This window comes from Euphorbia lathyris, chromosome 6 (assembly GCF_963576675.1).
Source record: "Euphorbia lathyris chromosome 6, ddEupLath1.1, whole genome shotgun sequence".
In the NCBI taxonomy this organism is placed as follows: Eukaryota; Viridiplantae; Streptophyta; class Magnoliopsida; order Malpighiales; family Euphorbiaceae; genus Euphorbia; species Euphorbia lathyris.
The window spans coordinates 77789732-77810552 of NC_088915.1; the positions used below are offsets into that span (position 1 = coordinate 77789732).

At 35.2% G+C, this 20821-nt stretch overlaps 1 protein-coding gene and 1 non-coding gene across 2 annotated transcripts; one reads left to right on the forward strand and one right to left on the reverse strand.

Annotated features, from left to right (window-relative positions):
* The first annotated feature begins 10718 nt into the window (after window positions 1–10718).
* On the forward strand, window positions 10719–12367 carry LOC136232859 (RAF-like serine/threonine-protein kinase PRAF). The gene is made up of 2 exons (XM_066022303.1): window positions 10719–11039; window positions 11119–12367. Exons 1-2 carry the CDS (start codon window positions 10796–10798, stop codon window positions 12201–12203), a joined length of 1329 nt encoding a protein of 442 aa, XP_065878375.1. The 5' UTR covers window positions 10719–10795; the 3' UTR covers window positions 12204–12367.
* A 3525-nt stretch (window positions 12368–15892) lies between these two features.
* TRNAH-GUG (transfer RNA histidin (anticodon GUG)) lies at window positions 15893–15964 on the reverse strand. Its single transcript has one exon. It is a non-coding gene; the product is annotated as a tRNA-His (tRNA).
* Between the last annotated feature and the right edge of the window lie 4857 nt (window positions 15965–20821).

Genomic DNA, 20821 nt, shown 5'->3' on the forward strand with positions numbered 1-20821 from the left:
CCCAGGAAATGGTCCACTCAATGAAGATGAAGAAAGGAAGGTGATGCAGCGCGGAATCCACTGAGAGTTTTAAACCGTAAACTCACAAAGGCTAACAACTTATCTAGCTAAACTAGAAGGAGTGGATCCTAATTCATGGACTAAATCCATAGGAATAGTGAAATCCCCATTGTTGAAGGTGAAAACCTTAACAAACTTCACAAGGAAGAAGATATATATTTGATTTCATAAAAGTTAACCTATTACAAAAAGAAAGAGATGAATTTATAGCATCTCAAAAACCTAATTGCCAAATTACCAAAAAGGGTAAACTATCTACTAATTACAATACAAATATAAAAGGGTAAAGTAGGGTTAATGGTAAAAGGGTGGCATGCTTGTAAATAAGGAGTGGTAGAGTTGTAAATAGGGAGTGGCAAAGGTGTAATTAAAGAGTGGTCCCAAGTATGAAGAACTTGGTAAAGAAGTTTACTCCAGGCGGGACACGCCCCGCGTGGGTCTTGATACGCCCCGCGTGGAAGAGACACGCCCCGCGTATGAGGAGGCACGCCCCGCGTGTTCGAGCTTCTGGAATTGGTTCTCTTTGAAGGTTCGATCCACGCCCCGCGTGGAATGCCTAAGAGACCCCTCTTCCCATGTGGCTTCCTCCTTTCTCTTGGCTCCGGAGTCACGCCCCGCGTCCAGGGACAAAGTGTCCTCATCATTCTCCTCTTCTTCAAAAGAGTTGGCCCCCAACTCAACTATAGAATAAGAATTGTGCTCGGTAGGTATTAGCCACTCCATATATTGCCGGCTTCTCCTTCTCTTTATGAACTCTCCCCACACCTCAACTCGTGTCTTGTTCCCGGTGCACATCCCCTATAAGACTCGCCTCCATATCCGACCGACATCAAACGGAATATCTCGACGAAGTTGATCAAACCAATCTGTCCCAATGTCTTGGAAGCTCCTCCACACTCCCACGACATGTCTAACCGACCAACCTCGGACCTCCTTGTTCGCCACTTCCCGAACATGGATATCGGTCACAACGTCATTCCGCTCATAGCCGACATCCCCACCATCATCGATCTCCTCATTTTGGCTCCACCCATCATCTTCTAACTCATCATCACGATAGAACCTTTCCTCCTCATCTCCATAAGGAGCCTCATGTTGATCCAATTCAACGTGTCGAAGCTCACTCTCACCGCAGTAAACTCTACCTTCATCCTCTTCATAAGCGACCCTATACCGATCCCATTCAACGTTTCGACGCTCATCCTCCTCAATTCCCTTCTCTATCTCATCTTCCTCATGATCATAGGCGATTTCACTTCCCTCTTCGTTCCCAATCCACCTCTTCCCATGACCTATCGTTTTCATAGGCTTCTCTCTATCGCTCAAGCCGACTACTTCACGTGCTAAGCCGCTTGGCTCACAAGACATACAACCACCCAACATGGTTGAACCACCAACATCTCTCCCATCACCATAACCATCAACCTTCACACATAGTGTGATTTCCTCACTCCCACCAAGCATATCATTGAAGTTATGTTCAAGGGGCATTTCATCAAACACCAAAGGAGCATCCCTTGAAACATGGGTTTCGCCCACAACCTCACCTACAAACAACCTCTCCTCCTCATCCACAAACGACTCTAAATCCTCCTCCACAAGTTCATTATCAATAATTTCACAAGAAGAATTTAAATCCATTTCATCCCCACAAACAACATCACCAACATCTTCCATAGCAATAGGAATATCCAAAACTTCAATATTAGATATTGGAAGCTTAGGGTTTACCTTTACCACATGTAATGGAGAAAAGATTAGTGATGGATCTTTAGGAGGGACCTCCATGGTAGGTTGAGAAGATTTTCGGTATTCTTGCTTGAGACTCTCTACGGATGTCGCCATCTCTCTCATTAGCCCGTTCATCACCCGAAAATCCTCCCTACAACTCTCATCATACCTCATCATCTTGGCCTTGAGGTTTTCCAACCCCTTGATGATGGTTTCTTCATAGCTTGGAGATAGATTTGGTTGAATCATAGTCGAAAGAAGTCTCCGTTCAAGGAAAACGATCGGCTCTGATACCAAATGATGCAGCGCGGAATCCACTGAGAGTTTTAAACCGTAAACTCACAAAGGCTAACAACTTATCTAGCTAAACCGTAAACTCACAAAGGCTAACACCTTACAATGAATGAATTGACTATCCATACTAATAATGTCAATATTAACTTGACCTGGCTTCCAAAAAAGCCAAATCCCCCCAGCCCGATCCATACTAAACAAACCCTCCTTGTTCTGATCCCTAAAGTTGATAAGCCTTCCTCCTTTCTTCAGATGAGGCCTATCAATCTTTGCAATGTGCTTTATAAAGCTATCACTAAGATTGTGGCTAATAGAATCCGGCAGATCCTTCCGGATATTATTAGCCAGAATCAAGGGAGTTTTGTTCCTGGCAGGCAAATGATGGATAATGTTGTTATTGCCCAGGAAATGGTCCACTCAATGAAGATGAAGAAAGGAAGGTGATGCAGCGCGGAATCCACTAAGAGTTTTAAACCGTAAACTCACAAAGGCTAACAACTTATCTAGCTAAAATAGAAGGAGTGGATCCTAATTCATGGACTAAATCCATAGGAATAGTGAAATCCCCATTGTTGAAGGTGAAAACCTTAACAAACTTCACAAGGAAGAAGATATATATTTGATTTCATAAAAGTTAACCTATTACAAAAAGAAAGAGATGAATTTATAGCATCTCAAAAACCTAATTGCCAAATTACCAAAAAGGGTAAACTATCTACTAATTACAATACAAATATAAAAGGGTAAAGTAGGGTTAATGGTAAAGGGGTGGCATGCTTGTAAATAAGGAGTGGTAGAGTTGTAAATAGGGAGTGGCAAAGGTGTAATTAAAGAGTGGTCCCAAGCATGAAGAACTTGGTAAAGAAGTTTACTCCAGGCGGGACACGCCCCGCGTGGGTCTTGATACGCCCCGCGTGGAAGAGACACGCCCCGCGTATGAGGAGGCACGCCCCGCGTGTTCGAGCTCCTGGAATTGGTTCTCTTTGAAGGTTCGATCCACGCCCCGCGTGCTGGACAACACGCCCCGCGTGGAATGCCTAAGAGACCCCTCTTCCCACGTGGCTTCCTCCTTTCTCTTGGCTCCGGAGTCACGCCCCGCGTGTCCTCTCTCACGCCCCGCGTCCAGGGACAAAGTGTCCTCATCAGAAGGAAAGGGATCGTGGCTCTCAAACTGGATCTGGAGAAAGCTTATGATCGCTTGAACTGGAGCTTTCTTCTGGATAGTTTGATAAAAGCTGGTACCCCGGAGAACTGGAAGAATTTAATTGAGAATTGCATATCCTCTCCGGTTTTCCAGGTTATGATCAATGGAGACATGTCTGATGAGTTCTCCCCCTCCAGGGGAATTCGCCAAGGAGATCCTATGAGCCCCTTCCTTTTTGTTATTGCTATGGAAAGATTGTCGCACCTGATCCAAGAGGCGGTGAGCAAGGGGATCCTCCACCCTGTTTCCATCAATAAACAGTGCCCTCCTATTACCCACTTGTTCTTCGCTGATGATGTGATGTTGTTCGTTGAAGGTAATGAGGAGCAAATTAGTGTGGTGATGAAAATCCTTAATTGCTTCTGTAATGTGTCTGGCCAGAAGATTAATATCCAAAAATCTCGTATGATGTGCTCTAAGAACATGGACAATGGCAGGTGCAGAAGGCTTAGTGATCTCTCCGGCATCCCCCTTACTCAGTCTTTGGGGAAGTATCTTGGGGTTCCTCTTCATAGTGACAGGGTCTCCAAAGCCTCTTTCAAAGATACTTTGGATAAAACTAACGGTTTGTGTGCAAGTTGGAAAGCTAATTCTCTTTCCCTTGCAGGCCGTCTTACCTTAATCCAGTCCGTCAACTGCGCGGCTCCAGACCATATCATGCAAGCCTGTAGACTCCCTGAGCCGGTTCTCAACGAGCTTGATAAGATTAACCGGCGCTTCCTTTGGGGAGAGTCTGGAGAAGGGAAAAAGATTCACCTGGTCCCTTGGAAGGAGGTCTGCGAGCCGAAAAGCATGGCGGGTCTTGGCATCAGACAAGCTAAGGACAACAATCAAGTCCTGTTAATGAAGCTTCTCTGGAGAATGTGGAAAAATCCATCCTCTCTTTGGGTTCGTCTTCTCTGTGGCAAGTATCGAAAAGACAAAATTTTTGGTGGCCCGAAGGAGAGAGTTGTCAGTTGTTCCTTCCTCTGGAAAGGACTTAGCGCTGTGTTTGCTGAGTTCTGCACGGGGGTTGGCCTGGAGGTGGGTAATGGTAAGTCCATCGGTTTCTGGTTTGACACTTAGATTGGTGACAAACCGCTTATAGAAGTGTGTAGCTCCGGCCCACCTAGCAACATCCGTAGTTGGAAAGTAGCCGATGTGGTGAACTCAGAGGGTGAGTGGATCTGGTCAAAGTTTGATACCTTCTTTAACCTGGAGACCCTCCTTAAAATTAGAGGAGTTAAGATTAGTAATCAAGAGGAAGACAATGACAGGCATTGCTGGGCCCTGACCAGCAACGGCGCTTATTCTTGTAAGTCAGCCTATGAAGCCTTTACCCCTAACAGGGCCGATCCTCTCTCGGATATCTGGAAGTCCATTTGGGCCCTTAAAATCCCTTACCATATTAGGAGTTTCCTTTGGCTGGGAGTCAAGAACAGGTTGCTCACTAACTCGGATAGACACAGACAGCACTTGCCGGATTCAGGGGCCTGCAGTAGATGCAGAGGCCATATTGAAACTTTGTGCTATGCTCTGAGTGATTGCCCCAAGAGTAAAGAGGTGTGGAAGAAGATTCTCCCTCACCACTCTCTTCCTTCCTTCATGGCTTATTCTGAGGTTGACTGGTTCTCTGAGGGAGTTAGTGGGAGGTTATTGGCTAACATGGAGCATGGTGATATTTTCTTTGCTATTATCTGTCACCAGATTTGGAAGTGGAGGAACGAGGAGATCTTTGCTGATAAAACTGTCCTTATTCCTGATTTACTTGATTTCTTCTCGAAAAAACTCTCTATTATTATTGAGAGCTTCAAAGGGGATCCCCTGGTCAAATCTACCCAGAAAAGAGAGGTCCATCTCGTTGGTTGGAGCAAACCTAGAAAAGGGGTTGTGAAGCTGAATACGGATGGCTCCTGCCTTAGCAATGGCAAAATTGCTGCCGGAGGAGTTCTTCGTGATGAGGGTGGCGCCTGGCTGGCTGGTTTCACCCATAACCTAGGGATGAGTTCTTCCTTTTCGGCAGAATTTTGGGGTATTCTCTCAGGTATCAAGCTTGCTATTAGCCTGGGTGTTAGGAGGTTATCTGTGGAATCTGATAACTTGGAGGCGATCAACAGGATTTCAGACAACCAGGCTATTTGTCTTAACAGCCAAAATCTTATCAAAGCCATTTTAAGGCTTCACCCTTCCTTTGAGTTCTTAAGTTTCAACCACATCTACAGGGAACAGAACCGGGTTGCGGATCGCTTGGCGGCGGCTGGGCATGAGGGGATGTTAGGTGTTTCTACCCTTTCTGTTCCTCCCATCTTTCTCTCGTCTCTTCTGTTAGAAGATAGGATTGAGGTTGATCCCATGTTAGTTTGTTCTTTGTTTGTTTGTTTTCTTTTCCTGTTTTTAAAAAAAAAAAAAATATTTTCCGATAATTTCATTAGATGGTAATAAAAACAATGGACCCCGCAATTTGTTGAGAAAGAAAGTGAGAAGTGAAAAGGACAAACCGAATTCTCTCATATCTGATTGGACAGTAAGGTAGATAGTGGAAGCAACTTAGTTGGTTTAGCATTATCCCTTCTCCCGGACAAAATTTAGGTGACTGTCCACCACGTCTCCTTTCTCAAACCATACAACGCCACGTGGAGAATCTAGGACCCACGTTCCATCTGTCTCCCTCCTTTCATGTCCTCTTCGAATCTCCAAACATGGAAAGCAAACAAACCTTTTTTTTTACTTCAGAATTTGGAACTTAATTATCCCAATTCAGTAAAAAAAATTAATATCAATTTTACTCCAAACTTTAAAAACTTGAGTCTCGGATAGTATTATTTTTTTGGTAGGAAAAAGAAAGAAAAAAGATAAACAAAAAATCCAAAAAAACCTAACTCGGAATTAGCCTAGGGAAGCTAATTACCACCACATCATCCAAAAGGAGAGAAGATAAGAACTCAGGAGGTGAAGAGAAAGTTGAGACTTCCAACATCCTCTCATGGCCCTCAGCCGCAAGACGGTCCGCCACCCGGTTCTGTTCTCTGAATATTATTATAATATTTGTGTTATTAGCATTTATTATTATAATATTAGTCTCGGATAGTATTATAATAACACAAATATTTTATTTCTTTTTCTAGTGCTTATCGAATGGTTCTAAAAAGAAATTCAAACTTTATGTGATTAATAATATAATTGATGAATAATAGAATTGTAGATTAATATTTTTAAATGGTTTAATATATCATTTATCCTTAAATTTGTCCAAAAAGTTTGAAAGTGTTTTGATAGATCCATCAACTTGTATAAAATATACAGTTAACTTTCTAAATTTGTGTAAAATGTAGTCAATTAATCATTTAGTTGTAAAAAAATAAACTAAATACGAAAGATATATTGTATTTGAGACAAGGTCGACAAAATATTTAGATTTTTGTCTAACTCGTACAAATACAGTATAATGTTTTTCACGTCTATTCATATGTTCGTAGTCTGTTACTAATTAGTGATAAAATGACGTAGATGTGAATTATAGATGAAAAAGATGCATTATTGAGAAGATAGTTTGATGAATTATTTCTCAAATTGACGCGATTTGTCTTGACTACCATTGTTATGGGTAAAATTGCACTAGTTTAAGCGTTAAGGGTAAAATTACACCTGACTGTCAACGCTAAAAGTATTTTTTGCATCTTATCCGTATATATATATATATATATATATATATATATATATATATATATATATATATATATATATATATATATAATCATGCTCGTCCTACATATTGAAATAGCAAAATCTTCTTTTAGATGAAAGAATGAAGTAATTATGATTAGATATGTCAATGTGTCGGACTTAACAGACTTTTATCTAAAAATACTCAGACCAAATCTAGCATATTCCGCTGTTAGTTTGGCGGGCTCGATACCAAAATGAATACGGGTTTGAAAATCAAATCCCAAGTTTAACCCATATAAAACCACCAGTGAATTTTATTTCAAGTCATGAAAATGAGTTAACTATTTTTATACTATTCAAGTTCCTAATAGTAAATTTTTGGGTATAAAAATGTCCAATTTCGTTGTAATTGATCATGAATCCTTATAGTACTGATTAATTATAGTGCTTAATTATTACTAATAGTGATTAGTGATATGTTAATATGAGCAAAAGTTATCCAAAAGGGGAAAAGATAACATTTAGCCATCAAAAGATTCCTGAAAGTTGTTTGAGGTCAATATCATAGTTAGGTTTAAAATTAGTTGGCTTGTCACATATATATGTATATTCTTTGGTCCATGGTATTGTATATTGCATACATGCTTAGTAAGAAATTAATATAATACTTATTATGCAAAATGAATATTCCATAATTAATTATAATTGGGATAATTTAAACTTCCCCAATCATTTTTTGAGAAATGCAAATTTACTATTAACATATAGAATGATAAATTTTATTCTAAAATTTTCAACTAAGATTAATTTTATCTCAACCTAATAAAAAAAATTAAATGGGCTTGGTTGACCATCATTTGACGGTCATATTAGACATTCCAAATAAGTTTTTCAATGAACTAAAACAATTTCTTATATTTCGACAAATTGTTTATAAATATGTTAATACCATAATAAATATTTTATGCAGTTTTTTTGCAATGTTGTAAGAATCGGACCATGGATCAAATAAAATTTATAGTTAGATCATGTGTCACTTGGTTCAACCAATTGATTCAGATTCGTTGGACCAGATAACATAATGAATATATATATATAAACGAAGCCATCTCGGGTCCCGATTGGACCGTCGAGTCTCAGATTAACCTTGATAATTGCCGAATTGTTGAAGATAAACAACCCCAACAAAATCCAGACCGGAGATATGGACGGCTCCTGATCCAATCCAGGTCTGACAACATTGATTTTTTGTGATTAATTGACGGACTTAGTTTTTGATATTTTAGTAGGTTGTATATTTATAACTGCGGTGTAAGCTATGGTTACTTTGTTTTTGACAAAGTAACCATTATTTTGTTTTTTTCACCATTAGATAATGAAATTGAAAATTAATTTAATGGTAGAAAAAAACAAAGTCATCATCCAATGGTAGAAAAAAACAAAGTAATAGTTACTTTGTTAAAAACAAAGTAATCATAATGTCTATCCTATAAACTACGATAATAACAGAATAAATATTTTAGACATAATTCAATTAAGGTCCAGTGAAATTGTATACTAATCCTCCAGATTTCATTGTATTCTGATTGGTTTTTTGTTGCAATGGTATTATAATTTAGAACAATGTATTCAACCATTAATGATTACATCATCCCACATGGAATTATATATAGTAGTAGTTACATATATACCAAATGAGATCAGCTAATTATGAATTATATAATAATACATTCCAAACCCACTTGTCCAAAAACTATATGAATCATAACCAAAAAAAAAAAAAACTGTATGAATCATCAAATGATGCTGATATCACCCAAAAATAAAAACTATATTATAAAAAAAATATTGTATTATGATGTTTGACAAAAAACACTGATTCAGCAACTATATAATAACATTGATGCAGACGTAGTGTAATGTCACCGCCCAAATCTTCACCACCACTAACTCCACGTCTTCACCGAATGAAATTCTTTCCCTTTCTCATTAGCCTTTCAAGTACTACACATATTACCATCAAATAATCAATGCAATTTGGAGTCATCATGACTGTAATCGAGTCGAGACGATCCGAGTTTTAACCTGCTTAAATTTAGATCGTTATGAAATTCACGAGTTCGAATTCGAACCGAATTTTGATTTGCTCAAACTCAGTTCAGTTTATTAGAAACTAAACGAGCTCGAGTCGAGCTTCGAGCTTGTTTTGAACCCAAAATCTTTTTTGAAATTGGTTTATTAAGAAAATTATCTAACCATGAATTGTTTGTGAGTAAATCGTTAATTATATTTATGAAGTTTGCTCGCAAATAGTTCTTTAATAGTGTAGATAAACAAGCCCACAAGTAAAGTTCGTAAATAAATAAACAAGATGCTTACAAATAGTTCGTTTATTCTCATTTATTATGTTTGCGAACAAACTCATCTAATAGCAAATGAAATAATATTAAGTTTAGATATTTGTGAACTAACATAAAACTATATAGTTTTCTACAAAACTAAAATTTGTTCATAAATGTTCTAATCAAATCCATTCGCGAGCTTTCAAGCTAAAATTTGACCTGCTCAAGCTCGGCTCGTTTACTAATGATATTGTATAATGTCTTTGATTATAATACAAATCTTTTCTTACAAAAAAAACTGACATTTATCATTTTTCTTATTAGTAATTAATTTCGATTACTTAATTTAAGATTTATAAATATTACCTTCCAATTAAATTCAATTGTTATACTACCTCCGTTTCATATTACATGTTTTTCTAAATATTTTTTTATTTCATATTACATGTCATTTTATATGATCAGTACACGTTAAGTCATCTTTTTTCTACTGTATTTAATACAGGTTTACAGAAATTAATTAGAATAATAGACTTATTATAGAATAAATAAATATTGGAATCAATAAATAAGGGTAACAATGTCTTTTTTGCAATATCCTTAATTTCTATACAATTATCTAAAAAGACATGTACTGTAATATGAAACAGATGGAATAATACTTTTTTTTTTTGATAGAAACACTTATATCATTAATAGATGAACAAGCAAGTACAACGAGAAAAACAAAAGGAATGAAACCTAACAAGAACCATAAAGGCACTAAAACGACTACAAAGAGCAAAAATAACCATAAAAGGTATTAAAAACATAAAAGAACAAGAAAATATACACTTCTCATAATTCCAAATCCATAGAACTTTATAAGAGCATCTCCAACAATCTGTTAAGTTGGCTCTTAAGTTAAAATTTGAGGAGAGAGAATGAAAATTCATCTCCAACAGTCTCTTAGTGGCTCCTCAAATCACTAAAAGCCTCTCTCTACCTCATAGTGTCTCCTAACTTTATTTTTTATTAATAATTTATTATTGATGTGTCTCTCTCCTCACACTATTAGTAATGTAACAATAAAGAATAATTTTAATAATAAAATAATAAATAAGAAGTGAATATAAGAAGTATTGTTGGAGATGATATATCTTAGTCACTCTTAAATCAGTAAGAGTCAATTATTTATATTATTTTTTAGAGAGCTCACTAAGAGCCTCTTGAAAATGCTCTAAATATTCCTAAATAAGAAAAATCACATGTTAAGTTATTTTTATCAAATTTAATGCTATAAAAAGTTATCAAATTTAAATCTCATAGGGTATTAATTCCATAAAATGCCACGTCACTTAGCAAATATTCTCTCATAGTCTTCTTTAACCTTTACTGACAAGTTTTTACAGTAAAAATGGTATGAAATTATTATCTTCAAACTCACCACCATATAATAACAAAACCTTCCTTCTCCAAGCCGAGAACTCAAAAAATGATTCTATATATCTCTCTATAACACAAAACCCGATACACATCCATGGCAGCGCTTCATCCACCGGAGCTCGATTCCGGCGCCACCGATTCCGTCGCATCCTCTCCCCGCTCCGAACACTATGCCTCCCAAGACACCCGTGTCCGATTCATGTGCAGCTTTAACGGTAAGATTCTTCCTCGTCCACACGACAATCAACTCCGATATGTCGGCGGTGATACTCGAATCGTCGCCGTCCATCGGTCCACCACTTACTCTGCTTTCATCTCCAAGCTATCCAAGCTCTCCGGTAAGTCATGAAGCTCTGAATTGGATTCTGTAATTTTACAATTTGAAATTCGTTAATCTCGTTTGAAATTTCAATTCAGGAATTGCGAATTTGACTGTGAAGTATCAGTTACCGAATGAAGATCTAGATGCTTTAATTTCTGTAACGACGGATGAGGATATTGAGAATATGATTGAAGAATACGATCGGATTTTGTTGAATTTGAATCCACGCGCCGCCAGGCTCCGGTTGTTTGTGTTTGCTAAAGGAGAGGATTCGAATTCGAGAGCTAGCAGTATCAGTTCGCTTCTCGATGGCTCTACAAATCGGGAAAACTGGTTCTTCGATGCTCTTAACGCCGGTTCACGGCTGGAGCGAGGAAGATCGGAGGCGTCGTCGATTGTATCGGAAGTTCCCGATTATCTATTCGGGTTGGATAATTCCGATGAGGTACAATTACATCATCGGGAGCCTTATAGGATGAAGCCTCGCCACAACCACAATTTGCACGATAATATATCGGCTTCCGATCCTGGTTCTCCGGCGCCGGTGGTTTCATCGCCGTATAACTCGACTTCATCCGCCGTCGCAACTGTGCCATCCATTCCTGATCTTCCACCTGTGAAAACCAAATTGGAAAACCCGGAACCGATTACCCATCAGAAACAGTATCATCCACATGCAGTTGAAGTTGTCACTTCTGAACCAATTGAACAACCCGCCCCGCAACCAACCGGGTATCCGAACCCGGGTAATCCAGTCATGCATTACATGCCCAATTCCCATTATTCGGGCCATGTACCACAAATGCCTGTTTACTATGTTGCGGGTTCAGTTCCACCACCTAGCAATGTTCCGGTTCAGCAAGTTCAAATCCGGGCTCCATATATGCAGCAATACCCAGTTCAAACGGGTCAAATGCAAATTGGGTACCAACAACAAATTTCCGGTATGGGTCAAGTTTATGGTGGAGCAACTATGAGACCCGTAAATCAAATGGACCCATATGATCAGAGTGGAAGAGGGGTTCATGAAGGGATGAATATGAATCAACAGGTTTATTATGGAGTTAGAAATGCAGGTCCCCGTCCTGGTATGGTTCCGGGTTATGCAGGTATGGTTATGCAAGGTGGGGAAGATTTGCAAAGGACCGGCTCTGATACAAATTCGGGTCGGATGTCCTAGTAATGATGATGCAATATATACTATATAGTATTTTGTGAGTAATTTATGGTTGTTGAAGGTTTTTATTTGGTAATTATGTGCTAAATCTGATCTGTCACGTAATTACTTACTTTTTTTTTTGTGTGTGATAAAACAATGAATTATAATTAAAATTATCATTATGATGTTTTGTGCTAAAATTAGCATTATCTTTGTGCATACTTCCATTTGTCTTAACTCTTAAACAAAGATGGAAGCATGATAATGGCTTATATATTTGTTTGATACATCGAACTGAATATTTGTTTGATATTTCGAACGAATCACTTTTAATAAATGGATTATCCTTATAGGATCTCTGAGAAACAACGTTTCATCTTTATAAATCCCAACTTTTTATGTATTCTTAATTTTTCTATATAAATTGAAGTTTTGTTTGGATGTCTATAAGATATATGTATATTGTCAAACTATTTTACATAGTTTTTCAATTTCCGTTTGATATGATTGTATAAATTAATCCATGTATATAATATTGAATATGATAAATTGTGTTACTCCATATTTATGAATTATTGATTTGCATTAAATTTATAAAAAATAGATTAAAATACTTTTTTTTAACTCTCTTTATATAAACGAAATAAGGGGGTGTTTGTTTCCTCATTTTCATGCTCCTATTTGCATTTTTACTTCAAAATTGAGAATTTTAGGTGTTTGGTTAGTAACCTCTTGTTTGCTTTTTATATCTGAAAAGCAACATCAGGTGTTTGGTTAGTGACCTCCTATTTGCATTTTACACTCGAAAAGCATCCTTTTATAAAAGCAGAGAATCTCTGATTTTTGGAAAATCAGTTTTTTCCAACAGCAAACCGTAACAGTAAACAGCAACATTAAAGAGTAGGTAAAACAAACGGGCCCTAATATAAACGAAATGGAGTATTTTTTTTTTAAAACCACATGGAATATCAACCATTATTTATTTATTTTGAAAGGAGTATTAACTATTGTTTTTTTTTTTTTTTTGAAAAAGAGTATTAACCATTACATTGTTAATTCAACAACATTAAATTTCCCTAATAAACAAAATTAGCTCTTAAAATTTAATAGTTTTAAAGATTGAGTCTTTCATCATTTATTTTAAGGTAAGTTACACATTAGTCACGATTAGACTAACTATTTACAACTATCAATATTTAAAAAAAAAAATCTTAAAATGTCAAATACATAAAAACTAAAAGTAATTTTAGTATCAAATGATTTTTTTAAAGCCAACAAAATAACTGTATATTTGACAAAAAAAAAAGTCTGAACATGATAAAATTAAAAAAAGTCCTATACCTGTAAAATAAAAATAAAAATTAATTTTAGATGTAATTTTCTTTTTATTTTTTCATTTTAAGCCCCTTACAATTTGGGGGAATTTACAGGGGAATTCAAATTTTAAAATTTATTTAAATGTTTGTAAAAAAATTTATGAATTATGTCAAGCTTAATAACACTTGACAGTTAACGATTTCTTTAGCCATTTCACCAACTAAACTACTTACGGGGTGTTTGTTAAAAGGGATATAGGATGTGAGATAGGGATAAAAAAAACACGAGATAAATTATCCCGTGTTTGTTTGGGAGATACAAGAGTGAGACAGATGAATGATAAGACTTTTATCCCTCAAATCCTGTACACATGAGGGGGGGTGGTATAAGGAGGTGAGATAAGCTCCTCCGATTTTAATAGGATGGAAAAGTCCATCCTATCCCTCAAATTAATATTATGTAGTTTAAATAAGGTTAAAATAGTAAAATGTATTATTTTATCTCTATCCCTATCTCAGGGCCCGTTCTGACATTTTAAGGGCCCCAAGCGAAATAAGAGATAATGAGCCCTTAATAAATAAAAGGGAAAATTACACAGAAAATTCATCTTTTACAAACAATTTACAACTATATCAAGTCATAATTTTGAATTATGTCAAACTAGTAAAATCAGTAATTTTAATATACTTTAAGGATTGGAATTTATAAATTAGAAGTCTAGAATATATTTTATAGGGTTTATGATTTATGAATTGGAGTCTAGAATTTTTAAATTATGATGTAAAATCATAATATATAGAAAATAATGACATATTAAGAACTAAGTTTGGTGATATGACTTAGTTGTAATTTTGTACTTAATTATGATATTCATGTATTTGACCCATAATAAAAATTATACTTAAAAGTCTAAAAATAGAAATTCGGGCCCATTTTAAATCTAAAATGTCATATTATTTGGTCAATTTTTAGACCTAATGGGTATTATAACTAAATTTATAACTAAAAGAATAGTATATATTCAATAAAATTAAAATTTTTGGGCCCTTTTAGCCTTGGACCCTAGGCGGTCGCACTCCGGGCCTATGCCCAGGGCCGGCCCTGCCCTATCCCACGTAGCAAACGTTGAATAATAATTCTCGATTATCATATTTTTATCCTTATCCCAACCATTTATCCTTGTCACTATCCCAACCTTTATCCTTATCCATATCCCAATAGAATACCAAACGTTCCGTTAAAGAATTTAACATTTAAATAAAGATTCATATTTTTAATATATTACTAATTGAAATACCAATATTGATTACCCAATAAATATTATTATATTTACCAATTTCATCTAAAAAACCCTAAAATTTATAGTTGTATTGGCCCATTATTTGTAAATATCACTACATTGGAGCCCATAGCGGTCTCAAAGCTTCTTTGCTGTCCCAAGTCAAATTGGGCCATTGGATTATTACAAAGTCTGTTAATCTTACACTAGTCCATCGGTTTCGGTTAACTTTATTTTTTATTCGGTTTCAGTTTGATTTTTTGGTTTTTCGGATTTTTTTCACCCCTAATTCAAATCCTTAAATAATTAGTTTGAATGGGATAATAAAACACTAAAACCTATTTAACTATATATTTTTTTTAATATGAAAGTGTATATTATTATGTTATTGTGATATGTTGTTAAGCAATATACCATTAAAAATAAAAAGAAGGGTAATTTTTTCTTATGAAATTTCATTAAAGAATCCATTACATTGCTCATTTTCATGTAGTGAAATTGGGGTAAATTACACCCATAGCCACTGAACTTTACTCATTTAATATTGTGGTCACTGAGCTTCAATTCTTAACAGTATGGCCATTGAACATTACACTTTTTAACACCGGTGGCCACTCAACGTCTCAAAACGACCGTTGATGGCCTCAAAATAAAAAATTCGAAAAGTTAATGATATTTTAAGGACCTTTAATTCTTGAAAATTTTCGTTTTGAGGTCATTTGGCTGTTTTTTGGTTAAGAGAGAGGGTGTGAATTCGTAGAGAGAGAAAGCTCCAAAAAAGGTGATTTTGGAAAATAAAAAATATGGTTTCATGGTAAATGTCGTCTTGAATAACTTTAATTCTTGAATATTTTCATTTTGAGGTCATTACCGGTCAATTTGAGTAATGACCACCGATGTTAAAAAGAATAAAGTTCAATGGATATATACTGTTAAGAATTGAAGTTCAGTGGCCATAATGTTAAAATGAGTAAAATTCAATGGCTATTGGTGTAATTTACCCATTGAAATTGTACAAAGTTAGACAAAAAAAAAAAAGGTATAATTTGGGGCTGCAGGGGTTTCGAACCCAGGTCTGAAAATTAAACAAAGCTAGACAAAATTAAAAAATAATTGTGGCTGCTGGAATTCGAGCCCAGGTCTCCACGGCCACAACGTGGAATTCTTACCACTAAACTACAGCCACAAGACGACAGTGGTGCTCTATTAAAGTTTAAATTGTAAACGTAATTAATAGACAATTATATATATTTTTGGAATATTATATAATTAAGGGCATGTATTTTAAAATTTTGTAAATAAAAATATGGGGTTTAATTTTTTTAAAACAAAACACTGCATTTTAAAATACATAGAAATTTTAATGACAATCAAAATCAATTTTTATCTTTTAAAAAATTATATTTACATCTCGATGAAACATACGTTTGGTTTACACTGCAGAATTAAAATTGGAATGAGAATATAATAGAATAGGAATAAAAATGATTATTTATTTTCTTTTATTTATTGCTTGGAATAAAGGTTTTCGAAGGGTTATATTTGAGCTGGATTCTAGCAGTGTAATTCAAATGATTAAAGATGAATGGGCTAGTCGGCATCGCTTTTATTAGCTTGTGGAGAAGTGTAGGTAGTTGTATCAAAGAGATTAAGAGGTTAGATTGATCCACGTTCTTCGTGAGGGGAATAAAGCGGCCGATTGGATGACAAACTACGCAGTACAAGTATTTTTGGATTTTCACGAGTGTGTTGAGCCTCTTACAGACATCCAAAATATCTTATTTTCGGATACTAGTGACACGTCTTTTTCTCGCATAACACGGGCCTGATATAGATTTTTACCTCCTTACGATAAAAAAATAATAATTAAGGGAATGTTATTCCCGTTTTTATTCAACCAAACAACAATAAGAACAAATATTAAAGACCTGTCCTATTCCACAAAGTCCATTTTCAATATCAGTAACATGCATATAATTTCATGAAATTGTGATTCCAATTCCGATTTCGGAACTAAAACCAAACACCCCTCTAAAGGTAATTGGATTTTATTTCCAGATTGAAAAAATAAAATTTTTTATTCAATTTTGATGCTGTTTTACGAATTTGAACCAAGTGCCCTTTAGTCACGTAACTTAATTCGTAAGTGAGAAGTAAATTACATAAATAATTTATTAGTCCTCAATGTTTGACCAGAACCATTCCTAACCTTTTAGAGGTTTGTGACAAAATGATAAACTTGGACCCTTTTATTTGTACATTTTAGTTTTTTTTTTTTATAAGTTGGAGGCCGGCTGGATTATTATTATTATTATTACAAGGGATAAGATACAAATTTAGCCATATAGTTATCAGGGGAGAGCGATTAGCATCCACATATAAAATAGTGTAATATTAAGCCTAATGTTTATCAACTGTTATAGTTTCAAGCTTGTGTAATTTCATGTTATGTACTCACTTTAACCTCCACTATCTAATCGCTCAGCATGGTTTGAAATTGTACAAACTCGTAAACGTTATGTTTAAGAATTTGAACATGGTAAATTTATTTCATGGCAACAAATTTTCTTATTTAAAAATAAATTTGAACGTACTAATTTCAATTAGTTGTCTGTTTTTCCATGTATCTAATATGGTGGGAGATGAAAAAAATTCATTTGCCTAGTCACTCCCAATCTCTATACTGTTCTCCAATTTCTAGTATTTTCAAAAGGCCTTTGTGCCAAAAGTTCATTCTGTAACAACCCGATGCGGAGAGGGTGGCGTTGGGGTAAAGGAGCGGCCCTAAGGGATGACGATGGAGGCAAGAATCAATTGAATCTCACAACGTAAATGGAGAGGGAGCGATTGATGCTTATTAGTAAAATGTGAATCCAATACATGCAAACGCGTTTTAAAGCCGTGAGGCCCAATGTGTTTGATTTGGGCCAGAGCGGACAATATTTACATGGTATTGAGAAAGGTGTTACAATTGGTATTAGAGCCGACTCTCCACGTACGATGTGTGTGTTAAGCCCAAAATATACCTAAAATATCATCGTTAATTACATCAATATTGCTACGAATTTATGCTATTTATAACTGTTTAGAAAGCTTTTACTCTCGAATATGTTTCTTTCTTGTAAGGTACATAAATATTTGGTAAAATCCAAATAGGAACGAAAAGAGCTCAAAAATAGAAGAAAAACCCTACAAAAGGAGTCGAAGACGACAGAAATTAATAACGCCAAATCGAGGACGCGAACGAAAGCAGAAGAGCTGAAAAACGTTCCGTACCGCGACCGCGGCCCCCACATTCACGGTCGCGACACACGTTCCTCAGTTTCCCCTTCCTTCCGTTTGAAGACCAATTGATGCTCCCCCATTCTCGGTAGAGAATTTAATATTCTCGGTACGAGCAGGAGTTCGTAGAAGCCTAGTTACACACTTTCATTTTCGACGAAACGCGATCGTTCGGGTGGATAAAGACGTCCTTTCGCAATGGACACGATCCTTCACAACGGACACGATATTTCAATCAAGACTCTTCAACATCTATAAATAAAGAGTTGATGGAGAGTTGAAGATATATAGAAAAAAGAGATTAGTGCAAGAGTTATGCAGAAACTCTGACTCAGAAATGAGTCAGAGATTAGAAGTTTGATTCTGTAAAAAGCAATATGCTGTACACACATTGTTTATTCAATAATAACAAGTTTAGTAGCGTTTAGATATTGTTCCAGTTTAGTTTTCATTTTGGTAGTAGACCGACCCAGTCTCTATTACGAAGATTCAACGAGAAGATTGAGTAGAGGATCCGCCCCTGAGCCTGACAAACTCTAACGAAACCCAAGGAAAGGATTGACAACCCGTTCACTTGCAAGTCGTCGAATGTTTCCATGCTCCATGTTCTCTGTAAACTTGTATCAATTTATATTTCATCTAATAAAGTCCGTTCTATTCGATAGATTTTTATGCAGCACTTATGGTAACCAATCCACTAAAGTGACTGCAGGTGTTTTCATTAAAACGTATTTAATCTAAAATCTTTACAAGAAAACTTTGTTGAACACTTAGGCAAATTATTATATCGAAAGAGTTTTAATTTGATTAAGGGCAATTATCCCGGAAGGGTTTTGTCATGTTCAAAGCCAATTAATTAGAGGTTCCGTCATTTATTTCATCTTTATAATTCGTAAATAGCCTTTCTTTTCCCAAACCTCGTTCGATCCCGAACTAACTGCATTCAAAAATGAAGCAAGGACTTGGTTCTCTGAGCAAAGTAGTCTAGCCGTAACCGCTACATTTACAAAGTTTAAAGTTGTTTTCTTTGCTTAATGCAAATAAATACATATGTTTACTTTTCTAAAAAGTACTAAATGTTACTATCTTGCAAATTCATTCTTAAATCAGAGTATTTTCTAACGTTTTCATAATCTAATCTAATTCTCATTCTAACAAATTCAAAACCAAAACCGATTAAACGATTTTTCCATATTATAAACCTAAAAGTAACTTTAACCGATTATAAATTAGTTTTGTTCGAAAAACGTTCCCTGTGGGATCGATATCTTTTATTACTACAAGCGTATACCGTGCACTTGCGGAAATCGCTCAACAAGTTTTTGGCGCCGTTGCCGGGGATCGCCAAATTTTTAACAAAAATTTATGTTTTTCGTGTTTTATTTCGAACCTTGGTTTATAATATATGTATTTATTTATTTCTATAGTTTTTATTTTGAGGATGGTCACTAGGACTAAATCCTCATTGTTATTTAACGTTTGCAATTAGATGTTTGCAGATAAAAAAATCCAAGTTTTTTTCAAAGATAAACTGGAGATTTGATCATCAATATAAATGCACAGAAGAAGTCTACAGAAAAGAAATTCAGTATACAGATACATTAGGAGGGAAAGCAAATTTTTGAAACAGGATGTCAGACGTGACAGATGACTTTTTCCACCAAAATTTACCTCTTCCCGAACACCTTTACCTCTTTTCTATAAACTTAACCCTTCACCAAAATATCATACAGTAAAACCTCTATATAGGAATACACTTGGGACCGGGCTATTTGTATAACAATTGGGAGGTTATTACTAAATAGAGTTTGGTATAATAAAATTTCTCAGCACATAAAATTTTAAATTTTTATCATAGGCATGCATGGTTTATATATAATGTATAACAATAGGAATTAATGGAACAAATTAAATATTTAGAATTTCAATTTAGAGTTTACGTTTTCAATATATAGATAATTGGAAGAGTTTAATGGGAAAAATATAAACATCAATGAGAATACTAAATATTTATAATTTCAACTTGTAGTTTGTGTTTCCAACTCATAGATAATTTCAATAGTTTTTTTAATATTTTATAATTTAGTTTGAATTCTTAATATATATATATATTACTATATAGAGGCATAGTTTCTAAATGTGGGACTTGAAAAGTGTATAACAAATAACGTTTGAGAGGTTATTCCTATTTATAACTAGCCCAAGTTGGGACCGAGTTTTTTTATAACAAAATAGAGGTTATTCCTATATAGAGTATTCCTAAATAGAGGTTTTACTGTATCTCTTTGTTAAGAATTTATTCAATTCCTACACTAAACCCAAATAATTTCCATTTTTATCATTTCCTTAAAACACCTACATTTATCTCTCTAAGAAATAGCCGATCAACTCTTCTAAGACAGATATATCAGAAGTAGGATGAAATTATCTTATCCGCCAGGAAGGAGTTGTATACTTTTAATATAGTTTTGAAAGTTTCAGTTCATGCACGTAGTTCTTGTTCATGCGCAGAACCAGAAGTTCGTGTATTTAACCAAAATCACTAGATCCTTAAATTGAGAAAACGCTAAAAAAAAAGAAAAAGCGCTTAAAAAAATGTTAAAAAAGAAAAAAGAAAAAAAAATACAATAATAATTTCAAGTTGGGGGGTATAGTTCTACTTTTTAATTCCCGCTTGAAATTATTTCCAGGTAAGTTAAAATGGACAAGTCCATATTTAGTTGATAAAAATATTTTGAATAAGAATGAGCTCCAATTCAAG